Source organism: Maniola hyperantus, chromosome 6, assembly GCF_902806685.2.
Source record: "Maniola hyperantus chromosome 6, iAphHyp1.2, whole genome shotgun sequence".
Taxonomy (NCBI): Eukaryota; Metazoa; Arthropoda; class Insecta; order Lepidoptera; family Nymphalidae; genus Maniola; species Maniola hyperantus.
This window is the reverse complement of record NC_048541.1, coordinates 6,535,110-6,555,823: the sequence shown is the minus strand read 5'-3', so window position 1 is coordinate 6,555,823 and position 20,714 is coordinate 6,535,110. Positions and strand designations below refer to the sequence as shown.

At 35.0% G+C, this 20,714-nt stretch overlaps 2 protein-coding genes across 2 annotated transcripts; both read left to right on the top strand.

Moving 5' to 3' along the window:
• The first annotated feature begins 8,007 nt into the window (after positions 1-8,007).
• Ssu72 (Ssu72 CTD phosphatase) lies at positions 8,008-10,222 on the top strand. Its single transcript, XM_034969327.2, has one exon. It carries the CDS (start codon positions 8,229-8,231, stop codon positions 8,805-8,807), a length of 579 nt encoding a protein of 192 aa, XP_034825218.1. The 5' UTR covers positions 8,008-8,228; the 3' UTR covers positions 8,808-10,222.
• Positions 10,223-18,027: 7,805 nt separating this feature from the next.
• On the top strand, positions 18,028-20,507 carry LOC117982891 (WD repeat-containing protein 87). The gene is made up of 2 exons (XM_034969326.2): positions 18,028-19,271; positions 20,203-20,507. The coding sequence occupies exons 1-2, from the start codon at positions 18,222-18,224 to the stop codon at positions 20,473-20,475; spliced, it is 1,323 nt and encodes a 440-aa protein (XP_034825217.1). The 5' UTR covers positions 18,028-18,221; the 3' UTR covers positions 20,476-20,507.
• The last annotated feature ends 207 nt before the right edge of the window (positions 20,508-20,714 follow it).

The following is a 20,714-nucleotide window of genomic DNA, read 5'->3' as shown; positions in this document are numbered from 1 at the left end:
ATCAGCTTTCTTTTGGGATTGGGCAGGTGGCTTGTCAATTTGCATCGAGTGGTATGGGGCGTTGTCCATAATTATAATAGATGGTTCAGGGAGGCTACACAACATTGAGGTAAACCATTCAGTAAACTTTTCTCCATTCATGTCTTCATGATAGTCTCCAGTGGTTTTTGACGCAAAAGCCATGAGAGAACCTTCGACAAACCCGTTGATGGTTCCGGCGTGACAAATTATAAGTCGCGATCCTTTTCCTACAGGAACTTTGGAAGTAGATGCTGCTGTGTCATCGTTCCAAGAACGGCCTACAGTATGGTTAGCATTAAGCCATGTTTCATCCAAGAACACAACATTTTGCCAATTTTTGATTTCTTTCACTTGCCGTAAAAAAGTATACCTTGCCATCGCTATATCAAATCTTTCCATCAATATTTTGCGTTTGTTACATTTTTTGTATCGAAATCCAATGGTCTTCAAAATCTTCGTTAAAGAACTTTCCCCACCGAAGAATAATCCAGCTTCCTTCAGTGAATGCACCAACTTTTTTCTTGTTGGATACTCCTTCTGTAAATAGTAGCCGTAAACATGTCTTCGGATAGCATCGGCATCAAAGCTATCGATGCCTACGACTGGTTTTGCTCGTTTTCTCTTTTTTGGTGTGTGAAGTTTATTTTCTTCTGTGCCAGTCTCGCCATATTTTTTTTTAGTTATCCGTCTAACAGTTCGTTGTCCAATATTAAGCGCATCAGCTACGCGTTCAACCACTGACGTTATAGGTAAAATTGGCCCTCCATTTTGAGCTTCACGATCGAAATAGTTACGAAGGCGTATTAGGAACTCACGTGTCTGACTATTTAGAACAGTTCTCTGCGTACGTTCGGTCATATCGACGAAATCCACAACAAAGGGCTTGAACAGAGTCCAAATTAACGAGCAAGGGTCAACAGTAATGCAGTATCAATATTTGAAATCCAAAGCCAGGTCAAAACTATATCACAATCGCATTGCACTGACAGTTTATACTTTTCGAAGCAACGTCAATTCGAAACTGCTTTGTTTTGCATTGAGCATTGACGCGAGTTTGCCGGAGGTAGTAGTTGTGCTAGCCAGCGATCCTATGTGACGATCGTATTAGATTCCATTTTTAAAAATTTATTGATATTTTTTTGCGATTTCAGAGGTTTGTCCACATAGTGAAAATTGTTCATATTCACAAGTACATTCACCCCTTAAATGGTGCAAACTGATTTTTCTACACTTGTATACATTTAAGAAATCAATTTAATAAATAAATTTTGAGTCCTAAACCTAAAACTACATTCGATAAAATTTATGAATCTCTGCACATCACTATCGTCAATAAAGTAATACAATTATTTCCTTCAAAGTCGTTATCAATTAATACGGAACTTCATGAGCGGACAAACGTCAAACCGGCCATCATAGCGTGCCGCTAGTTTAATTGTCATAGAGGTCATAGATTTATGAGTAGATTTAGACTTTTGGTTACTATGACTACTGACTAATGTTATTAGGTTGTCACAAAAATAAAAAGTCGTAATTAATTTATAAAATTGGTTTCTTGTATTTAATAATATAGAATGCACTGATGTACTCGTAATCCACTGCTGATACTCTGCTCCATCTTATATAAGACTAATGAGACATACAATTACGCCACGAATTCTTATGGTTTGTTTTGCAACTAAAGTTGCATTCCTTGTATGTATTCTTGAAAAAAACCAGTTACACGATAAGGGACAAAAAATAGGTTAGCTGCGTCTCTGTTTATAACATCAGTAACTTTATCTGTGTTCTCTTTTTAGTGTGAATGAGAAAGCAAACGTTGCTGTATCTACCTTTATTACTCTACCTACGTATCCATCTGTAGCTCATATCTGTGGTAGCTCATAGTATCTGTGGTATACTCTTTGGTAGTGATCACATTTTTTAGAATGATATTTAGTTTTTTTTTTTTTTTTTTTTAATACAATAAAACTTAAAGCTAGCCTTATCTAATTACTATATAAATCATGACCGCGTGGAATGGTGCCAAGAATACTGGCTGCATTTCCGCGCTGGACAGCCAGGCTGATCCGCTGCGCAAAAAATGAGCCAGCCCTTCTGTCACCAGTTGAGGCTATTAATCGCGGATTATAATATTTAGTTATAAGCAATTTTGTATGTTTAGAATTTGTAAATTTTTGAAAGGCCTTAAAGGACTGTTATAATAATAATAATAAATAAATCTTTATTTTCAGATATAAATCCAGCAAGTTATACATTATACATTATAATAAAATACCTACTAAATAAAGAAATTAATATAAATTAAAATTAAAATTAAAATAACTAAAATATTATTTGATGTTCAAGAAGTAGAAGTAAAATCTTACTTCTACTTCTTATTCGCGTCCCGATGCACACGCCGCCAGTGATCGAATATCTGACCGGTCATATGCCCACCTATAACCTCAAGTATGACGTTATTGGATTGTCGTATTCTATCCCAGAAAGAGGCTACACGATTACGAATAATGGCGAAGAAGTCACTGACTCTCGCCTCGGCGAACATGCCTGACGCGCTGCAGTACCTTGGCAATCTCATTAGGATGCGAAATGCGTCATTATATTGCACCCTAATGGTGTTCATTGTTGCTCTTTTATATTTCGTCCATAATTGACAGGTATAAAAACACTGACAATATGCACGAAATAGTGTCAATTTCACATCTTTACTGCACTTAGAGAATCTGCGGGCAAGCATGTTACACCGAACCGAGAGGGCTCTTCTCTCTCTTTCTATATCTAAATCATCCCTGAGGTCACCAGTGAGAACATGCCCCAGATACTTGAATTGTTGCACCTCCCGAACCGCAGAACCCTCCAGATAAACCGGGGGCACCCTCTCCGGTCCCTTTCCCGATCTAAATACCATCATTTCTGATTTAGAGACATTGTATTTCAACCCATGATCTTTTGCATATCGACCACAGATCGAAAGTAATTTTCGGAGTCCACTAATCGAGGGGCTCAGGAGCACCATATCGTCCGCATAGCTAAGATTGTTCACACAAACATTTCCTAGATGACAGCCGATCCTGGTGCCCCTGAGCTCACATATCAGGTCATTGATATAGACGTTGAAAAGGTCCGGAGAGGTAAGCCCACCTTGGCGAACCCCGCAGTCTAGCCTATACCCACTAGAAGTTGCGTCACCCCATCTTACGTGGTTAATCTGACCCCCGTACCAGTACCTCAGCAGACTCACCATCTCATTCGGGACCTGAGCCGCATGCAATTTGTTCCAAAGGACATCATAGTTTACTAGATCAAATGCGCGGCTCAGGTCTAGAAAACATGCATAAACGGATGTATTACGTTGAGTGTAATACTGCACTGTATGTTTGAGACTAAAGATAGCTGAGTCTGTCGAGAGACCAGTGCCCTGTTTATCAAACGTTACAAGCCTTGTATTACAAGCGTTTCTCTTGTAAATTTTTGCATTTTTACAAGAATGCGTTTATCAAAACTACACTTGTAAACTACAAGCTACGAGTAATATCACTTGTAATACAAGTGTTTTTCACACTTGTATCTGTGGTTTTGTTCATCAAAAATGCCTTTGTAACTTGTAGCTTGTAACTTGTAACGAAAAAGTTGGAGAGCCTCCGTTGACTCTTAATTTATTTTACAAGTTGTATGCAAGTATGATATTATATAAAAGAATAATTAAATTATCTAGTACCTAGTAGTAAATAGGTAAAATAACTATAAAATAATTCAAAGGTGTAATTTTATTAAACTTATCAATGCTGCTCTTTTTAAATTTGACCAAAACGTGTCTCATGTACATACGAGTATGCTGGCATAATCTTTTTCGGCAGATACAAGTCCAAGCGACTGACATAGCAATAGTATCTTTTTCCACTCTGCTATTTTTTGGTCTTTAGATAATTTATCAGTAAATGCGCCAAATAAAATATCTTTTTTGTCACGAATTACTTAATTGAAGAATAATTGTAACTTTCGAATCAGGTTTCGCCATTTTATGCAGTGTAATTCGAATAGCGAAATTTTTTAAAGTCTATCCTTTTTTTCAAATTTTAAGTCTAACCTTAATTCATGAAAAAGAATGTAATATTTTTAATTTAAACTTTTTGTGTCGGTACTTTCTGTTGGTGTACCGAAATAGAATAAATAAAAGTAGATAGGTAAATAAAATAAGAAGCAACAGGTTTTACAAATAGGTTATTTAACACAAAATTAAATTATTTGAAAAATAAAATTATTTTTAACAATAACTTGACTAGTTATGGTACCGTAATTTCTATTTTATCGTCATTTATTACGGTTGAAAAATTATTTTGCAATTTAGCATTTATTTAGCAAAAATAAAGTGTTATAAATTAAAAATACAAGTTCTACAAGTCTTGTAAAATAAAACAGGGCACTATGCCCTGTTTATCAAACATTACAAGTCTACAAGCTACAAGTTACAAGTTACAAGAACTTTTTTACAAACTCTTGTAAATTATGTTTATCAAATAATTTCACAAGATTTGTAGGATTTTACAAGACTTGTAGAACTTGTATTTTTAATTTATAACACTTTATTTTTGCTAAATTGCAAAATAATTTTTCAACCGTAATAAATGACGATAAAATAGAAATTACGGTACCATAACTAGTCCTAGTAATTTAATTTTGTGTTAAATAACCTATTTGTAAAACCTGTTGCTTCTTATTTTACTTACCTATCTACTTTTATTTATTCTATTTCGGTACACCAACAGAAAGTACCGACACAAAAAGTTTAAATTAAAAATATTACATTCTTTTTCATGAATTAAGGTTAGACTTAAAATTTGAAAAAAAGGATAGACTTTAAAAATTTTCGCTATTCGAATTACACTGCAAAAAATGGCGAAATCTGATTCGAAAGTTACAATTATTCTTCAATTAAGTAATTCGTGACAAAAAAGATATTTTATTTGGCGCATTTACTGATAAATTATCTAAAGACCAAAAAATAGCAGAGTGGAAAGAGATACTATTGCTATGTCAGTCGCTTGGACTTGTATCTGCCGAAAAAGATTATGCCAGCATACTCGTATGTACATGAGACACGTTTTGGTCAAATTTAAAAAGAGCAGCATTGATAAGTTTAATAAAATTACACCTTCGAATTATTTTATAGTTATTTTACCTATTTACTACTAGGTACTAGATAATTTAATTATTCTTTTATACAATATCATACTTGCATACAACTTGTAAAATAAATTAAGAGTCAACAACAAGCTACAAGTTACAAAGGCATTTTTGATGAACAAAACCACAAATACAAGTGTGAAAAACACTTGTATTACAAGTGATATTACTCGTAGCTTGTAGTTTACAAGTGTAGTTTTGATAAACGCATTCTTGTAAAAATGCAAAAATTTACAAGAGAAACGCTTGTAATACAAGACTTGTAACGTTTGATAAACAGGGCACTGGACGGAAGCCAAACTGAGCATCATCAATACTTATGTTTTTCTGCAGTTCAGTGCCCTGTTTATCAAACATTACAAGTCTACAAGCTCACAAGTTACAAGTTACAAGAACTTTTTTACAAACTCTTGTAAATTATGTTTATCAAATAATTTCACAAGACTTGTAGGATTTTACAAGACTTGTAGAACTTGTATTTTTAATTTATACACTTTATTTTTGCTAAATTGCAAAATAATTTTTCAACCGTAATAAAATGTCGATAAAATAGAAATTACGGTACCATAACTAGTCAAGTTATTGTTAAAAATAAAACTTTTTTCAAATTATTTAATTTTGTGTTAAATAACCTATTTGCAAAACCTATTGCTTCTTATTTTATTTACCTACCTACTTTTATTTATTCTATTTCGGTACCTACACCAACAGAAAGTACCTATACTATACATTATTTTTCATGAATTAAGGTTAGACTTAAAATTTGGAAAAATAGATAGACTTTAAAAATTTTCGCTAGTCGAATTACATCGCAAAAAATGGCAAAATCTGATGCGAAAGTTACAATTATTCTTCAATTAAGTAATTCGTGACAAAAAAGATATTTTATTTGGCGCATTTACTGATAAATTATCTAAAGACCAAAAAATAGCAGAGTGGAAAGAAATACTATTGCTATGTCAGTCGCTTGGACTTGTATCTGCCGAAAAAGATTATGCCAGCATACTCGTATGTACATGAGACACGTTTTGGTCAAATTTAAGAAGAGCAACATGGATAAGTTTAATAAAATTACACCTTTGAATTATTTTATAGTTATTTTACCTATTTACTACTAGGTACTAGATAATTTAATTATTCTTTTATACAATATCATACTTGCATACAACTTGTAAAATAAATTAAGAGTCAACAGAGGCTCTCCAACTTTTTCGTTACAAGTTACAAGCTACAAGCTACAAAGGCATTTTTGATGAACAAAACCACAAATACAAGTGTGAAAAACACTTGTATTACAAGTGATATTACTCGTAGCTTGTAGTTTACAAGTGTAGTTTTGATAAACGCATTCTTGTAAAAATGCAAAAATTTACAAGAGAAACGCTTGTAATACAAGACTTGTAACGTTTGATAAACAGGGCACTGGACGGAAGCCAAACTGAGCATCATCAATACTTATGTTTTTCTGCAGTTCAGGGTGCAGCACTCTTTCTAAAACTTTACCTATTACAGTACCTAAGGAGATGGGCCGGTAATTAGTAGAAGCGCATAAATCACCAGTTTTATTTTTAACTATTGGAACAACTATAGTTTTCATAAGGTCAGCAGGTAGGTATGAATATTTAACACACATATTAAATAAGGTACATAGCTTTGAGTACAGAACATTTCCCGCACATACGACATGTTCTACACTCAAATTGTCGTGACGGTGCTTTACCGCGTTTAATTTGTTTGATGGCATTTTTTAAATCTACTAGTGTAAACTGTACAACATTATTTCTTAAATTTGAATTTGAGGGTGTAACATTTGTTCCATCTTTTAATAAATCTATGTTTAAAGGTTCCAGTTTAAATTTTTTGGCAAAAAGGTTGGCTATCTCCTCAGGTTTCTGCACGTTTTCGACCATCACTGGCAGGCTTTGTTTGCAATTGAATTTTTTAGTTGCATTCCAAAATTTTGTAAAATTTTTATCTCTTTTATGTGTCGCTAGTATATCTAATTTAATCGCTTCTGCATTACGCTGGCACCAATTTAATTTATTCTTAAACATTTTTCGACTTTCATACATATTATTATAAATTGGCCCAGAGGCAGGTTTGCCCGCTAACAACCAACTTTTATAATAAACTTGTGCATTTTTGTGACTTTCATTTACATGAAAATTCCATCCAATGATATGCTTACGCTTACGCTTACTGTGTCCATCGGGACGCAAACTAGAAGCAATAATAGCGCCCGTTTGAAGAATATTAATTATACTTATGTACAAATCGTTAATATATTTACAGTGTTCAGTTATTTTATCACATTGTTCTTTATTTATACATTTATCACAATAAAAATCATTTAAATCCTTAAGTTTAGAATTACAATAATTAAAGTAGAAATCTATCTCACTAGCATCGCGTTTATTCCAACGAATTCTATCAAAAGAGTTGGAATCGTAAGTATTTTTACTGTTCATGTTATCACAGGCAGCAGGACTCCCCTGTATGTCACCCATGTTGCACACTATGCGCATAGGTAAATGATCAGATGAGTAAACCCCATACATAACTTCCACTGACTCTACTGTTATCCAGGGCCGTAAAATAAATTAAAAAAAAAAGGTACATTAGTGATTTGATTTGAATTTTGATCTTGTTGCAACAATGCATTGTAGCCAATAGTGAGCGAGCATTAACCAATCAGAGATGATTGCGATCGTGACATTGTAGCTGTCAAACAACCGCGGTAGGGCCACTGTATCTGTGATTTTGATTACCCAATGGCAATGACATGACCCAAAGGCTTTACTCTATGCCCAAAGGCCAAAACCACCAAAACTTGCCCAAAGCTGCACAAACAAAAGCACGCCCAAAACTTTTTGGGCCAGAAAACAGCATTATCCACGTTTACATTGTTGATTTGTGGGAAGTTAAATAGGTATCCAAAAAATATTTCATGATGTTAGAATAGCAAAACGGCAACGTCATTATAATAACCTATAATCATCATTTTGCGGGATTAATTCAGAATGGATGATTTATATATTGCTGTGGTGTGTTCATCCAATATGAATAGGAGTATGGAAGCGCATGCTTTCTTGGCTAAAAAAGGTTTTAAAGTTAAATCCTTTGGAACTGGAGAAAAAGTCAAGTTGCCAGGATCATCAGCAGATCGTCCTAATTGTTATGAATTTGGTATTCCTTACGATGATATTTATAATGACTTGCTAGAAAAAGACAAGGCGTACTATACACAGAATGGTTTACTACACATGTTGGACAGAAACCGGCGAATCAAACCATGCCCAGAGAAGTTCCAAGTTAGTTTAGAACGTTTCGATGTTATCATAACTTGTGAAGAACGGGTATATGACCAAGTGATTGAATGGTTTGGGTCTAAGAGGTCTATTTATAATCAACCAGTACATGTTATTAATATAGATATTCAAGATAACCATGAAGAAGCTACAATTGGTGCATTCTTAATCAGTGATATGGTTACCAAAATGGCTCAAAGTGAAGACCTAGACAATGATATTGATGAACTGTTACACGATTTTGAGTCAAAATGCCACCGTCCTGTACTCAACTGTATTATGTTTTACTAACAAGTTGTAAAAATTCCAGCAATCAAAGTTGAATGTCTTCTGGTGCTCCAAAATAACAACAATACTGAATAGTATTGTTTTTTATGTACATTGTAAGTTTATGTGAATTAACATTGTGTAACCTACTTCAATGTTTAGCATCTGACTTATTTATTACAAGTTCTGTTTTTGAGACAGTAGGAAACATTAAATTATTAAAATGAATTTAGGGATAGATAGATATAATTTTTAGAAAGCAAGATAACAATAAAAATATGAGACATTACCATTTAGGCTGGCTGCAATTATTATCAGAAAATTGTCTGTCTGAAAACTTTTTGTTGCACTCTTTCATAAAGTCAAAAGCAGATTTACAATCAGAAAATATGGTTGGCAAAATTCTGACAGGGTAACAAAATGTAATGAACAGATTCTGGCTCATCAGAATTTTATTGACAAACTATTTCTGTATTCAATTGAATAGGGTTGAATTTCACTCATTTGTAGAGACCCATAGTGGGCTGGTGATGGGTTGATTATTATGAGGATGATGACAATTTCTGTGCATGGCCTTAGGTATAAAATGGAGATTTTTTATACCATACTATGACCCGCGCCGGCTTCACACAGGGCAGTTTGAACAATAATTGTCATATTATACAAAACAATATTAAACTACTAGATGATGCCCGCAACTTCGTACGCGTGGGTTTAGGTCTTTAAAAACCCTGTGGGAACTCTTAAATTTTCCGGGATAAAAAGTAGCCTATGCCCTTCCCCGGGTTGCAAGCTACCTCCGTACCAATTTTCGTCAAAATCGGTTAAACGGTTGAGCCGTGAAAAGCTAGCAGACAGACAGACACACTTTAGCATTTTTTTTAATGCTATGTAGAGACATAAGAAACAAATAAAAAACATGATTGTTGTTGTCTACTTTGTAAATAATACTGCCTTTTGTACTGTGTTTTATGATACATTAATAGCCACTGTGACATTGTAAAAAATCTGATTATAGATAATAATACTTAATTATTGGATTTATTTTCTGAGAAATGGTCCAACCCACAAGTCCAAATCCAGTCAATGACCAATGTCCAGGGATATTTCTTTTGTGATGTGGCATGTAATTTTACAGTAATCGTCTGGTGGTAATCAATTTGTTCATATTATCTCAATATCGATTTGATGGTGAGTTGAAATGTTTTCCAGAAAAGATGTCCAATTAATTATTTTTAGTACTGTTTCATGGCTGTGATATTTCTTTTGAAATGCCTACTTGAAACACTGAATTTCCTTTTAAAACCTGACAATTTTTTCTTGACATTTTATATTACAGTAATATTATTATAGTTTTTGTATATTTCTAAAACTAGGTAGGTATAATACTTATTCAGTATTTAAAAAAGTAAATAAACGAGTATGAATTAATAATGTTCTTTTTTTTGTTTTATTTTATTGTCGAATTCATTCATTTTTAAATCGAATTGCTAAGATTTGAAACACCCTTCCAGCATCAATTTTTCCCTTCTATTATAATATGGGTACCTTCAAGTCATGAGTGAATAGGCATCTTCTAGGCAAGCGCGCTCCATCTTAGGCTGCATCATCACTTGCTACCACGTCTGATTGCAGCCAAGCGCTAGTCTATAAATTGAAAAAAAAAAGAGAATCAAGCAACGGCTTACGGCACCCATTTACATAGGTAGGTACTATTATTATCATAAATGGGGTCGACGCGCGCTGCACGATAACTATGAAAGCAGAGCAAAGACTTCAAATATCAATTAATAAATTATGAGTTCACTGTGACGGTGCAGTGCGAACAGGGAAGACTTAAACAATTTTTATTAATGGGTTATCTAGCGACTCGCCCCGGCATCCATCGCACGCAAAGATACGCAAAGTAGTACGTGATCGCACGGATAGCTTATTACAATTTTCATAGGTATCTCTAATTAAAAAAATATATATATAGGTTGCCCTATGTTACTCAGGATTCAGGAATGATTGGTATATATAGGTAGGTACTTAGTGTGTTATCTAGATGTACTGTACCTAGCTTTCTACTGGTGAAAGAATATTCAAAATCAGTTCAGTGTTTCCACAGATTACCCCCTAGTCTCTACAAAAGTAGATTATTAAGGTTCCATACCCCAAAAGGAACCCTTGTAACCCTAACTTTGTCAAACAACATAACCCTAAATACCTATAGATAGGGTACTTCCCGTTAACCTAGAATCATGGCAAGTAGGTAGGTCAAGCACAAGCAACAGAAAAAATCCGAAAACTGAATTGAATTATGGTTAAAACCTAGAATAATAAATACTATAGAACGCTGATGAAGTTACTTTTGTATGAAAACCGCGCGAGCCACCTCGCACACTATCTTAAAGAATAGCGTATTCAGCAACACAGCTATCGCGACTCTACTATTGGTCAAAAAATTACAAGCAAAAATCGTCTGTATCTTCTTAACGGTAGGGTTGATTTTGAAGTACCATTCAAGTATTGTATTGCCAGCTATGATAAAAATTTGCACAATAAATATTTTCAGTTCTTAATATCATGTTCCAAGCGTTGATAATTATTGTGCTTATTGTGCAAACATCTGAAAAACATGTTTCACTATATAAAGTACATGTCGCTCGAAGTAATCACTTTAAAAATAATTAATTAAATTATTGTGAAAATTTTTGTACGTCACTGGCAATACACAAGCCACTGACAAATAGTGATGTGTAACAATTGGAAGTCGATATCGATAATAATTATCAATACGTCATAATTATTGGCTATCTTAAAAAATTATTTACATACATGACGATTTCTAACAGACTTTCGAAAAAAAGGTTCTCAACTCGACTTATATGTATGTTAAATATCAGTATGTACCTACCTAAGTTACCAATCTTCTCACTTCAGCCGAGATCCTGTTCTTACGATTTCAAAATCAATAATGGTACCGGAAATGTCTATAATTCAGTCATTCTGTAGAATACCTAGTCAATCCATGATATACCTGTCTTGTTTTGGCAAAGTATAAAATATGCAATCTATTGTTGTCCATCATCATCATGATCAATCCATCGCCGGCTCACTGCAGAGCACGGGTCTCTTCTCAGAGTGAGAAGGGTTTGGTCGTAGTCTACCACGCTGGCCATGTGCGGATTGATAGAATTTATATAAGTATATTGATAGACTAGATAGTAAATAGATCAGTCTGTCAGTCAGGCCGGAGGAAGTCTTATTATATAAATAGATCTACTATTGTTGTATTACTACCTACTATAAATTATGCTATAGTACTTAAACTTTTTTATAACAATAGGTACCACAAGATGTTTAGCCTTTATTAACAAAAATACACTATCGATAAAATTATCGACACACGCAAGCCCAAAATTAAGAGCGTTGACGCGTGGGACCACTTCGCAAGTTCTTTGTTTGTTTGAAAATGAAGGAAATTTTTGTATGAATTTGTTTTGTTTGCTGGCCATCTTTTTTCCCCGACCGCAGCGATAATCCTTGAAGATACTTAGTGTATATCCCCTTATAGCAATAGCTTCTAATCTGCCTACAAGAATAGGAACAGAGACGGTATTAAAAGCCTTGGTGAGATCAATAATCACGCCTACTACTTTGTTCTTAGCTTCTATACGATTAACAATTTGATCAGTCAGAAGGTTGATGGCAACTGATTCTCAGATAATAATATGTTATGTCTATTCAAGAAGCTGGCTGGCTGGTTGTTCAGAATTTTCTAGATGACATTTGAAAGCATTGTTAGCACTGAGATAGGTCTATAATTTGTAATTAAGGTACTCCAATAAATTTTGTACAATTGTGACTTTAAGGATTTTTTTTCTGAAAGAAAACCTTCAAGCTCTGTGCACATGCCAAGTGTCAAAAAAGAGTTCCATACAAAAATGTTCTAGGGAGCCTTATGAAAATTAAAAATAAATTTTGTATGGATGTGAAGTTTTTTTTCACTGGTTCACAAATCACCAGTGACCCAAGTTGTCGAACATTTTTTGTTTCGTAACCGTCTGTCTGATAGTTTTCAAGAGCCTTAAGGGTATCCTAGTCAGTTTTTCACGTCTGGCTATCTTTATAATCTTGTTGCCCTAGAGTTTTCACTTTTACGCACACGGAAAGTTTGCTCTGCTTGACCACGATACGTGATCATCATTAGCTATGATTGGAAGACTTGAAATTGGCACAATACAATTTCGTAGCTGGGCCAATTTCAAAAGTAGCCTGTCATTTAGTAGGATTTACTAAAAGACCATGCATAACAGTTATTTTTTGTTTTGATATTTCTAGGTCATCTGTAATCAGTCATTGGTATTTTTATGAGTGTGTCAAGAGTTGGGAGAAGGTTATTCCATCGAAAAACTCTTCTCATAAGGCTATCGGTGGCTTTAGTGCCCACAAGACAGTTCTTATATTCTTCTAAGTGACACTGTAAGACTATTCGTATGGACGTATTCGTATGGATAGTTTGGCCTTATGTTTCTTAGCATTGCTATGTCTATCTTCTCTTATTGTAGGCATTACGAGATACTCGTGTGTTTCCGATGTTTTAGTAAACCACTAAAACAAACGGGGCTTTGAGTATTTACCGTGTGAAAGACTGGGTTTTGATATCACTGTAGTTTTTGTATGTTAGAAATAAATGTCTTTGTTAGAAATAACCAGTGAATGTGTTTATTATATGTGTTTTTCGTGGTTATATGTTAACTAAAGACGCACTCAAAATCGTATAATTTAGTAAACGTCTTCCGCAAGAATAAGGATTTGATAGGATTATTATTTTTCAATAAAATTAATAATTCATTAGCAATAGATCTTTAAAAAAGGCTTGTTCTTAAATATTTCAACCTTTTTATTCGTTATTACTCCTAATATCTGTAGCACTTCGCACATGAATAATTCCTAAAAAATCGGTAATTGTGTTGAACGCTCTTAACATTGTCAACCGATATAATTTTTCGAGATTATGCCTCGATCTACAAATATTTTAGTAGATTTTTATCTTATGGACGAAAGAAATTCCTTTATTTACCCGGACTCACATTTTTATTTCGCATACGACTTATAATTACAGTAAAACTCGGCATCTTTTCGAGTTTTGTACGGCAGCTCTAATCACGGTGACAATTGGGCAAAAATGGCCCATAGTAATATGCTCAAAAGACTTTGATATGAGCGTTTGCTCATATCCGCGGCTTGCCTGCCCCGCCCACATGCTTCATCAAGTAGAGGGGGATTCCAACATCAATGGGTTAAAAACTTGGATGACAGGTTGTCAAAATGTAAACAACATAAATTTTAAATTTTTAATAAATAATAAACAATAATAATTCCTGGCCCCCAAACTATTCCCTGGAAAGGATTTCCTGTGCTTATGGGAACCCAGTTTTATACGCAAATTGATAATTCTCAAGTTTTTTGAATATAGATAAAAATACACAAACAGCATAACAATCCCTGGTGACTGCGATTCCTCAGGATCGCGCGATGAAAAGTGCGGGTCGTATGGTCATTAATAACATATTTGGAGGAATCTTTTATAAACAGTACCTATGTGAAGTCTAAAAAGGATAAAGAGTTGGCTGAGCTCAATTTACTAAAGCGACCCTTATTCATTATTTATTTGATTGTGTCCACTGCGGATATAAAATTTTATCATACAACTCTCAGATATTGTGATATTTTTTGTGTGAATATTATTGTTTAGTGCATTATGTTTTAGTTTTAGGTTTTTTTTTTTTTGCTAATTCTATTGTGTTAAGTATTATTTATTATCATTGTTATTTTTACTTTGTTGTGGCGCCAAGCTACTGTGCCAGGATGAGACAGTCGGGGTGACATGTCACAAGATAGCGTTCGCTGTGAGCAGTGTTCCAACCCTCGTTTCTTCAAAAATCACAAAGGCCTGAAAATTCATGTAGGAAAAGTACATAAAACCTTAGATCCATCATCGGTACCACCCATTTCATTCTCCTCCATTCCAATCAACTCACCTGCTGCCCCCCTATGGGAATCTTTAAGCACATTTAAAAACTCAGTCCCTATAATCAGACGCATTCCACGAGGTTCACGTCATTCAGTTTGCTCATCTCTTAAAAAAACCATACAACATGTTTTATGTCATAACACCTGCCATAGCTGGGAACTCTTGCTCACGTTCGCGTATCGTACGCTACACGTGGACAAAGTTCAGAGCCTCTCCCTTACACAAAAAATAAAAAATAACTGCACCAATGACAACAATTACAGCAACTTTCCTCCCCCTTCCCATCCTCCATTAAAACACAGTGTTACTTTAAATAAATTAATTGAAAATAAAATAGATGATGGCGATCTTAAGGGAGCGGCTCGTATTTTATTTTCTAGTGACACTGTTGCCCCTGACACGGCGGAGACTCTGGAAGCACTGCGTTCCAAACATCCATCCCCATCTCATAATTCTTCTTTTCCGGACGTACCGAGCAGTGACGATTTGGTTTTTCAGGCCACTACAAACGACATGCTGGGAGCTCTGTTGGCTTTCAGGAGTGGTTCGGCTGCGGGGCTCGATGGTTTGTCCCCACAACACTTCAAAGATTTGGTTTGTGGTCCAAATATCGACGCAGACGGTACACTCCTCAAAGCCATCACTGATCTGGTGAACCTGATGCTATCTGGACGAGTACCTCAAGAAATTGTTGAAACTTTATATGGTGCCAATTTATGTGCCCTCAAAAAAAAGGATGGTGGTATTCGTCCCATAGCAGTGGGTTCGACGATTCGGCGCGTCGTTTCTAAAATTTGCTGCAAAAAAATTTTACCCCTAATTTCATCCACATTTGTTCCTGTGCAATTAGGCTTTGGAGTTAAAGGGGGATGTGAGGCAGCTGTTCATGCGGCTCGCACGTTCCTTCTTGGCTCCCGGGAGGAGGTACTCCTTAAAATTGATGTTAAAAATGCATTTAACTCAATAGATCGTGGTGTCCTCCTCTCGGAAGTTAAAAATAAATTTCCACAGCTGTTTCCATATTTAGCGCAATGCTACCGGAATCCGTCTAAACTTGTATATAAAAAAAATTTACTGATCTCCGCTGTGGGCTGTCAGCAGGGGGATCCACTTGGACCACCTGTTTTTAGTTTGGCTATCCATCCTATCATTTCGACGCTAAATTCAAAATTCAATGTTTGGTATTTAGATGATGGGACCTTAGGTGGCGAAGTGAACACAGTTTTGGACGATCTAAGCAGTGTTATATCAAAATTTGAATCTATTGGCCTAGAACTAAACTTTGATAAATGCGAAATATATGTTCCAAATTCGTTTTCGGCTGATTCTAAATTAGATATTTTAGAGAAATTCAATATGTTGGCTCCTGGTATTAAAATTTTAAATGATGAGTCACTTCGTCTCCTAGGGGCTCCCGTACTAGATGCATCAGTTCCTCAATTTGTTGAAAATACTATTTCAAAATTTAGTAGTAACTCCCACCGTCTGTTTGAAATTAATCCACATATGGCTCTCACAATATTGCGGTTTTGTTTATTTGTTCCAAAATTTACTTACTATCTAAGATGTTCTCCACTTTGGAAATTTAATACTTTATTGGACAATTTAGATGCTTTTGTTAAAAATATTCTCACTAGTATTCTAAATTGTCCAATAAGTAATCAAGCATGGTCCCAGGCTTCTCTTTCAATCAGGTATGGAGGTCTGGGAATTCGCAAAATTTCTAGTGTTTCGCTGCCAGCATTTCTTTCCTCTGTTTACAGTACACACACTCTCTATGGCAAGATTATATCCAATTCTTTGGGTTCCATAGAGGTGTCTGGCTTAACAGAGGCAAGAAATGAATGGTCCATGCATAGTCCCAGCCAAGTGCCGGTTTCTCTTTCTTCCCAGAGACAGTGGGACGACATTATTTGCAAAACGACATTTGACACTTTACTAGCAAACGCAAATTCTAAAAAAGACCGTGCTCGTCTTCTCGCTGTCTCTGCAAAAGAGTCCGGCTACTGGCTACATGCTCTTCCCTCTGCCAACCTGGGCACTCTGTTAGACCATACGACACTTTCTGTTTTGATTGGTCTTAGGCTTGGCGCCACAATAAACCAGCCTCACCGTTGCCACTGCGGTGACTGCGTTGACGCCTTCGGCCACCATGGGCTCTCCTGTTCGAGAAGCGCTGGTCGCTTCTCCCGCCATAGTACCCTTAACGACATCATCCGGAGGTCCCTTGCCACCGCCCATGTGCCAGCTGTACTAGAACCTATTGGTTTGGCACGTGGCGATGGCAAGAGACCTGATGGTATGACGCTCGTACCGTGGAAGATGGGCAGGTCGCTTGTTTGGGATGCAACTTGTGTAGACACTTTAGCTGCATCCCACATTCAGGCGACCTCCTCTATGGCGGGTGCAGCGGCCATCAGCGCCGAACAGGCCAAAAGGCGCAAATATGAAAACCTCGATGGGAGCTTCGTATTCGTGCCTTTTGGTGTGGAGACCTTGGGGCCGTGGGGCCCGGGGGCTCGAGCTCTTTTTGAAGAAATTGCGAAAAGAGTTATCGAGTCAACCGGGGACCCGAGAGCTGGCAGCTACCTTGGCCAAAGAATTAGTTTGGCCATCCAAAGGGGTAATGCTGCCAGCATCCTGGGTACAATGCCTCGCTGCGGTGGTCTCGATGAGGTTTTAGATTTAATTTAATTTATTTTAGTTTTAATTTAATATTGTTTTCTTTTTTTTTAGATTTAAGTTCATTAATAGTTTATTTGTTTCCATCTTCAAGTAATTATTATTATGGTTAAAGAATTTTATTCTCATAAGAAATTAGATGAGTAGGTACCTATACAAATTTCACTTAATGAGAAATTAGTTACAAACTTAACAAGTTTTTTTTTTACTTTTAATTTAGATATAAAAAAAATTCTTTGTGTACCGTTGGCTACTCTCAAATAGGAAAAAAAACAAACAATCAAATTTTATCTTTCGCACAAAAAAAATTAAGTAAAAAGCTTTTATTTACAGTGCGACAAGGCTATCTTGGCGCGTGGCTAAAATCTGAACCTAACATTGCCACCACGTGCCAAGATCGAGTGATCATAGATATAAGTGATCTGTGGCACTGGCGCCTGCCTCCTTGCCTGATTTTTTGGTTTTTGCTTGCGGGCTGTTTTCGCCGTTTGGTATGGTAACACTTTAGGACCTAAAGTTTAGGTGACATGACACTTTAGTTTTTACAAGTGATTATTATATTTAAGAAGAAGAAGAAGATTATAATATTATACCGTACTACTCTTAAGTCTTTGACTTAAATTATTATACGTCTTTGATTAGATCACAGAGTACTTTTTACATATTAGATAGAGAATAGCACGAATAGCATAGTGGTATTGTTATTCTCTTTAATTATTAGTAAAATAAACAAAATGTTACGCAGTTTTAGAAGATGCTCAATTCTAAGGCAATATGCGCTTGTATTATTACCGAAACGAACATTTTTAACTAATGAATATAAATGCAATGAAGCTTGGAAGCTGCAAATATCCTCACCAATACTTACTAAAGTGAATCTGAATGACTTCTACAATATATTAGATCAAAATTTTTTATCTAAGGGTATTATAAGTGCTATCGATGTAGATATATTTGCAAATGCAGTAAGAGATCCTGTTTATCTTGAGGAACTAAAAGACCTTTTGCACAAGCTACGACTTTCGGCAGAGACGGGTAACACACTAGAATCAACACATCATGCAACTATAAGAAACTATATGGAATTTGGCAATATTCAGGAATTAATACAAATCCTTCAAGATCCTTTGAACTTTGGTGTGTTTTTGGATTTCTATACAGCTAATATGTTATTAGATAAATTAATTACATCTCAAGAATATGAGTATGCATCTAATGTAGCTTCATTTATTATGTTACAAGAAGATTTTACAAATGATATAACCAACACACTTTGTCAATATGCTAGTTACAAATACCTATCAGAGTACATGGGCCCTTCTGAAGAACCAATAATATCCCAAGAAGAAAATAAAAAGAAAGAAGAAATAAAGATTAGGATCAAGTTCTTGAGAAATCCATATTTTGATGATCACTTTGACATAAAGGACTTGAAAACTTTGTCTGGAAAAACTTTGGCTTTGATGTCAAAAAGTAGTAACGACAATGTTAGTTGTAATTTACAAATTATAGGTTGGTTGTTTTATAAGAAATATGATAAGTTGTTCTCACTGTGCAAACAAGTAGCTGAAAAGAAAAACTTCAAATTGTGTACTGAAGTAGTAGAGCTAATAAATAAGGAAATAGAACTTCTAGAAGAAGACACAAAAATTATATTATGTCAATGCATTGAAGTATTGAACAAAGCACCTGTTGCCGATACAAAATTGGAAAATTCACTTAAAATTGCAATTGAAAATGCTATCAATAGAATACAAAATAAAGATATTGCTGCCCAAAAAAAAGTAAGTTTTACAAATTCACTAATTCAAGGAGTCTTCCTCTCTCAACTTGTAGTTGGTTGAAATAAATACCCTGTCCCGCAACATGCAGGAAAAAAGGTATTTACGTCACAACAATAATATTGTGTGTTGTGAACGAAAACAGTACCACCTAGTACTTTGGATATTACGATTGAAGAGTGTAGTGCTGCTTGTTTTTGAAGGATGCTTATATCAATGTTTGTATCTAATTTATCTACATACTTTCTAATGCTTCCAGCCACTACCCCCGTCACTCCTATTACAACTGGAATAACAGTCGCTTGTATACAAATGACTTGAAGTCTAGTTTTTTCCCTAATATTATAAAGAGAAAAGATTTGTATTTTTGTATGTTTGTACTAAATAAACTCAAAACTACTGGACCGATTTCAAAAACTATTTCACTATTAGAAAGCTGTTATTCAGAAGTAAATTAGGCTATAAATTTCATAATATATTATGTACCACGGACGTGGGCAAAACCTAGTAACTCATAATTTAATATTGTTATCATCATATCAATCTCAGAATAAGAAGGGTTTAGGCTTAAGGCAATAGTCAAACACTGACCCAGTGCAGATTGGCTGACTTAAAAAACTTTTGCGAACATTATGGAGAACTCACAGGCATGTAGGTTTCCCCAACATGTTTTCCCTCACTATTATAGCAAGTGAATATGAAGTCATTCTTAACCACTAGGCTATAATATTCTTATATTCATAGAGGTCATTTGAATCCCGAAAAATATTACCACACAAAAACGCATCATTTTCACATAATGTGGTCAATATTTATAGTCATTATTCATCAGTAATAATATTATTCTGAAATCTATGTGTATGCTAGAATCTGATAGTAGTAGTTTTATGCAAAATACTGTAAACATGACAAGTTCATTTCAAAACCTTTACAGCTGTTTTCAAATTGGGAACAAATTCGGGAAGACAAACTTGAGGCGCAATCAAAGCGGCTAGATAGAGCAAACCGTATAAAAAATATTATGGAGAAACAAAAACAAATGCAGGTGGAGGAGCAAAAATTATGGTTTTTTGAAAATGAAGAGGACATTGACTTACAAATTGAGGAAAAAGAAAAACTTGAAGACACTTCATCAGTTAAAAAGACAGGACAGCAAAAAGATGATGAGGATTATATTCCACCTGAGATTTTACCCAAACGAAAGTGAAAAAATAAAATAAGCCATGTTGTATAACAAAACATTTTGTAAAAAAAATGATTTTTATTTTATAGTAGTAATGGACCAGCCAGCATTGAACGGGGAGCCTACCTATTAGACAAAATAATATAGATATGAATGTATATTATATTAAATGTCTACCTATTAAAATATACCTCTTATAAACATTCCTCTTGAAAGTTTATAAGTAGGTAGGTAGACAGGAGTGCAGACACTGATGTTGGTTG

What these genes read in the sequence shown, in the direction of transcription:
- Ssu72 (XM_034969327.2), top strand. Translation starts at nt 8,229, where the DNA reads ATGGATGATTTATATATTGCTGTGGTGTGTTCATCCAATATGAATAGG.
- LOC117982891 (XM_034969326.2), top strand. Translation starts at nt 18,222, where the DNA reads ATGTTACGCAGTTTTAGAAGATGCTCAATTCTAAGGCAATATGCGCTT. An exon ending in ATATTGCTGCCCAAAAAAAA is followed by an intron (nt 19,272 to 20,202) that starts GTAAGTTTTACA and finishes AAACCTTTACAG; the next exon opens with CTGTTTTCAAATTGGGAACA.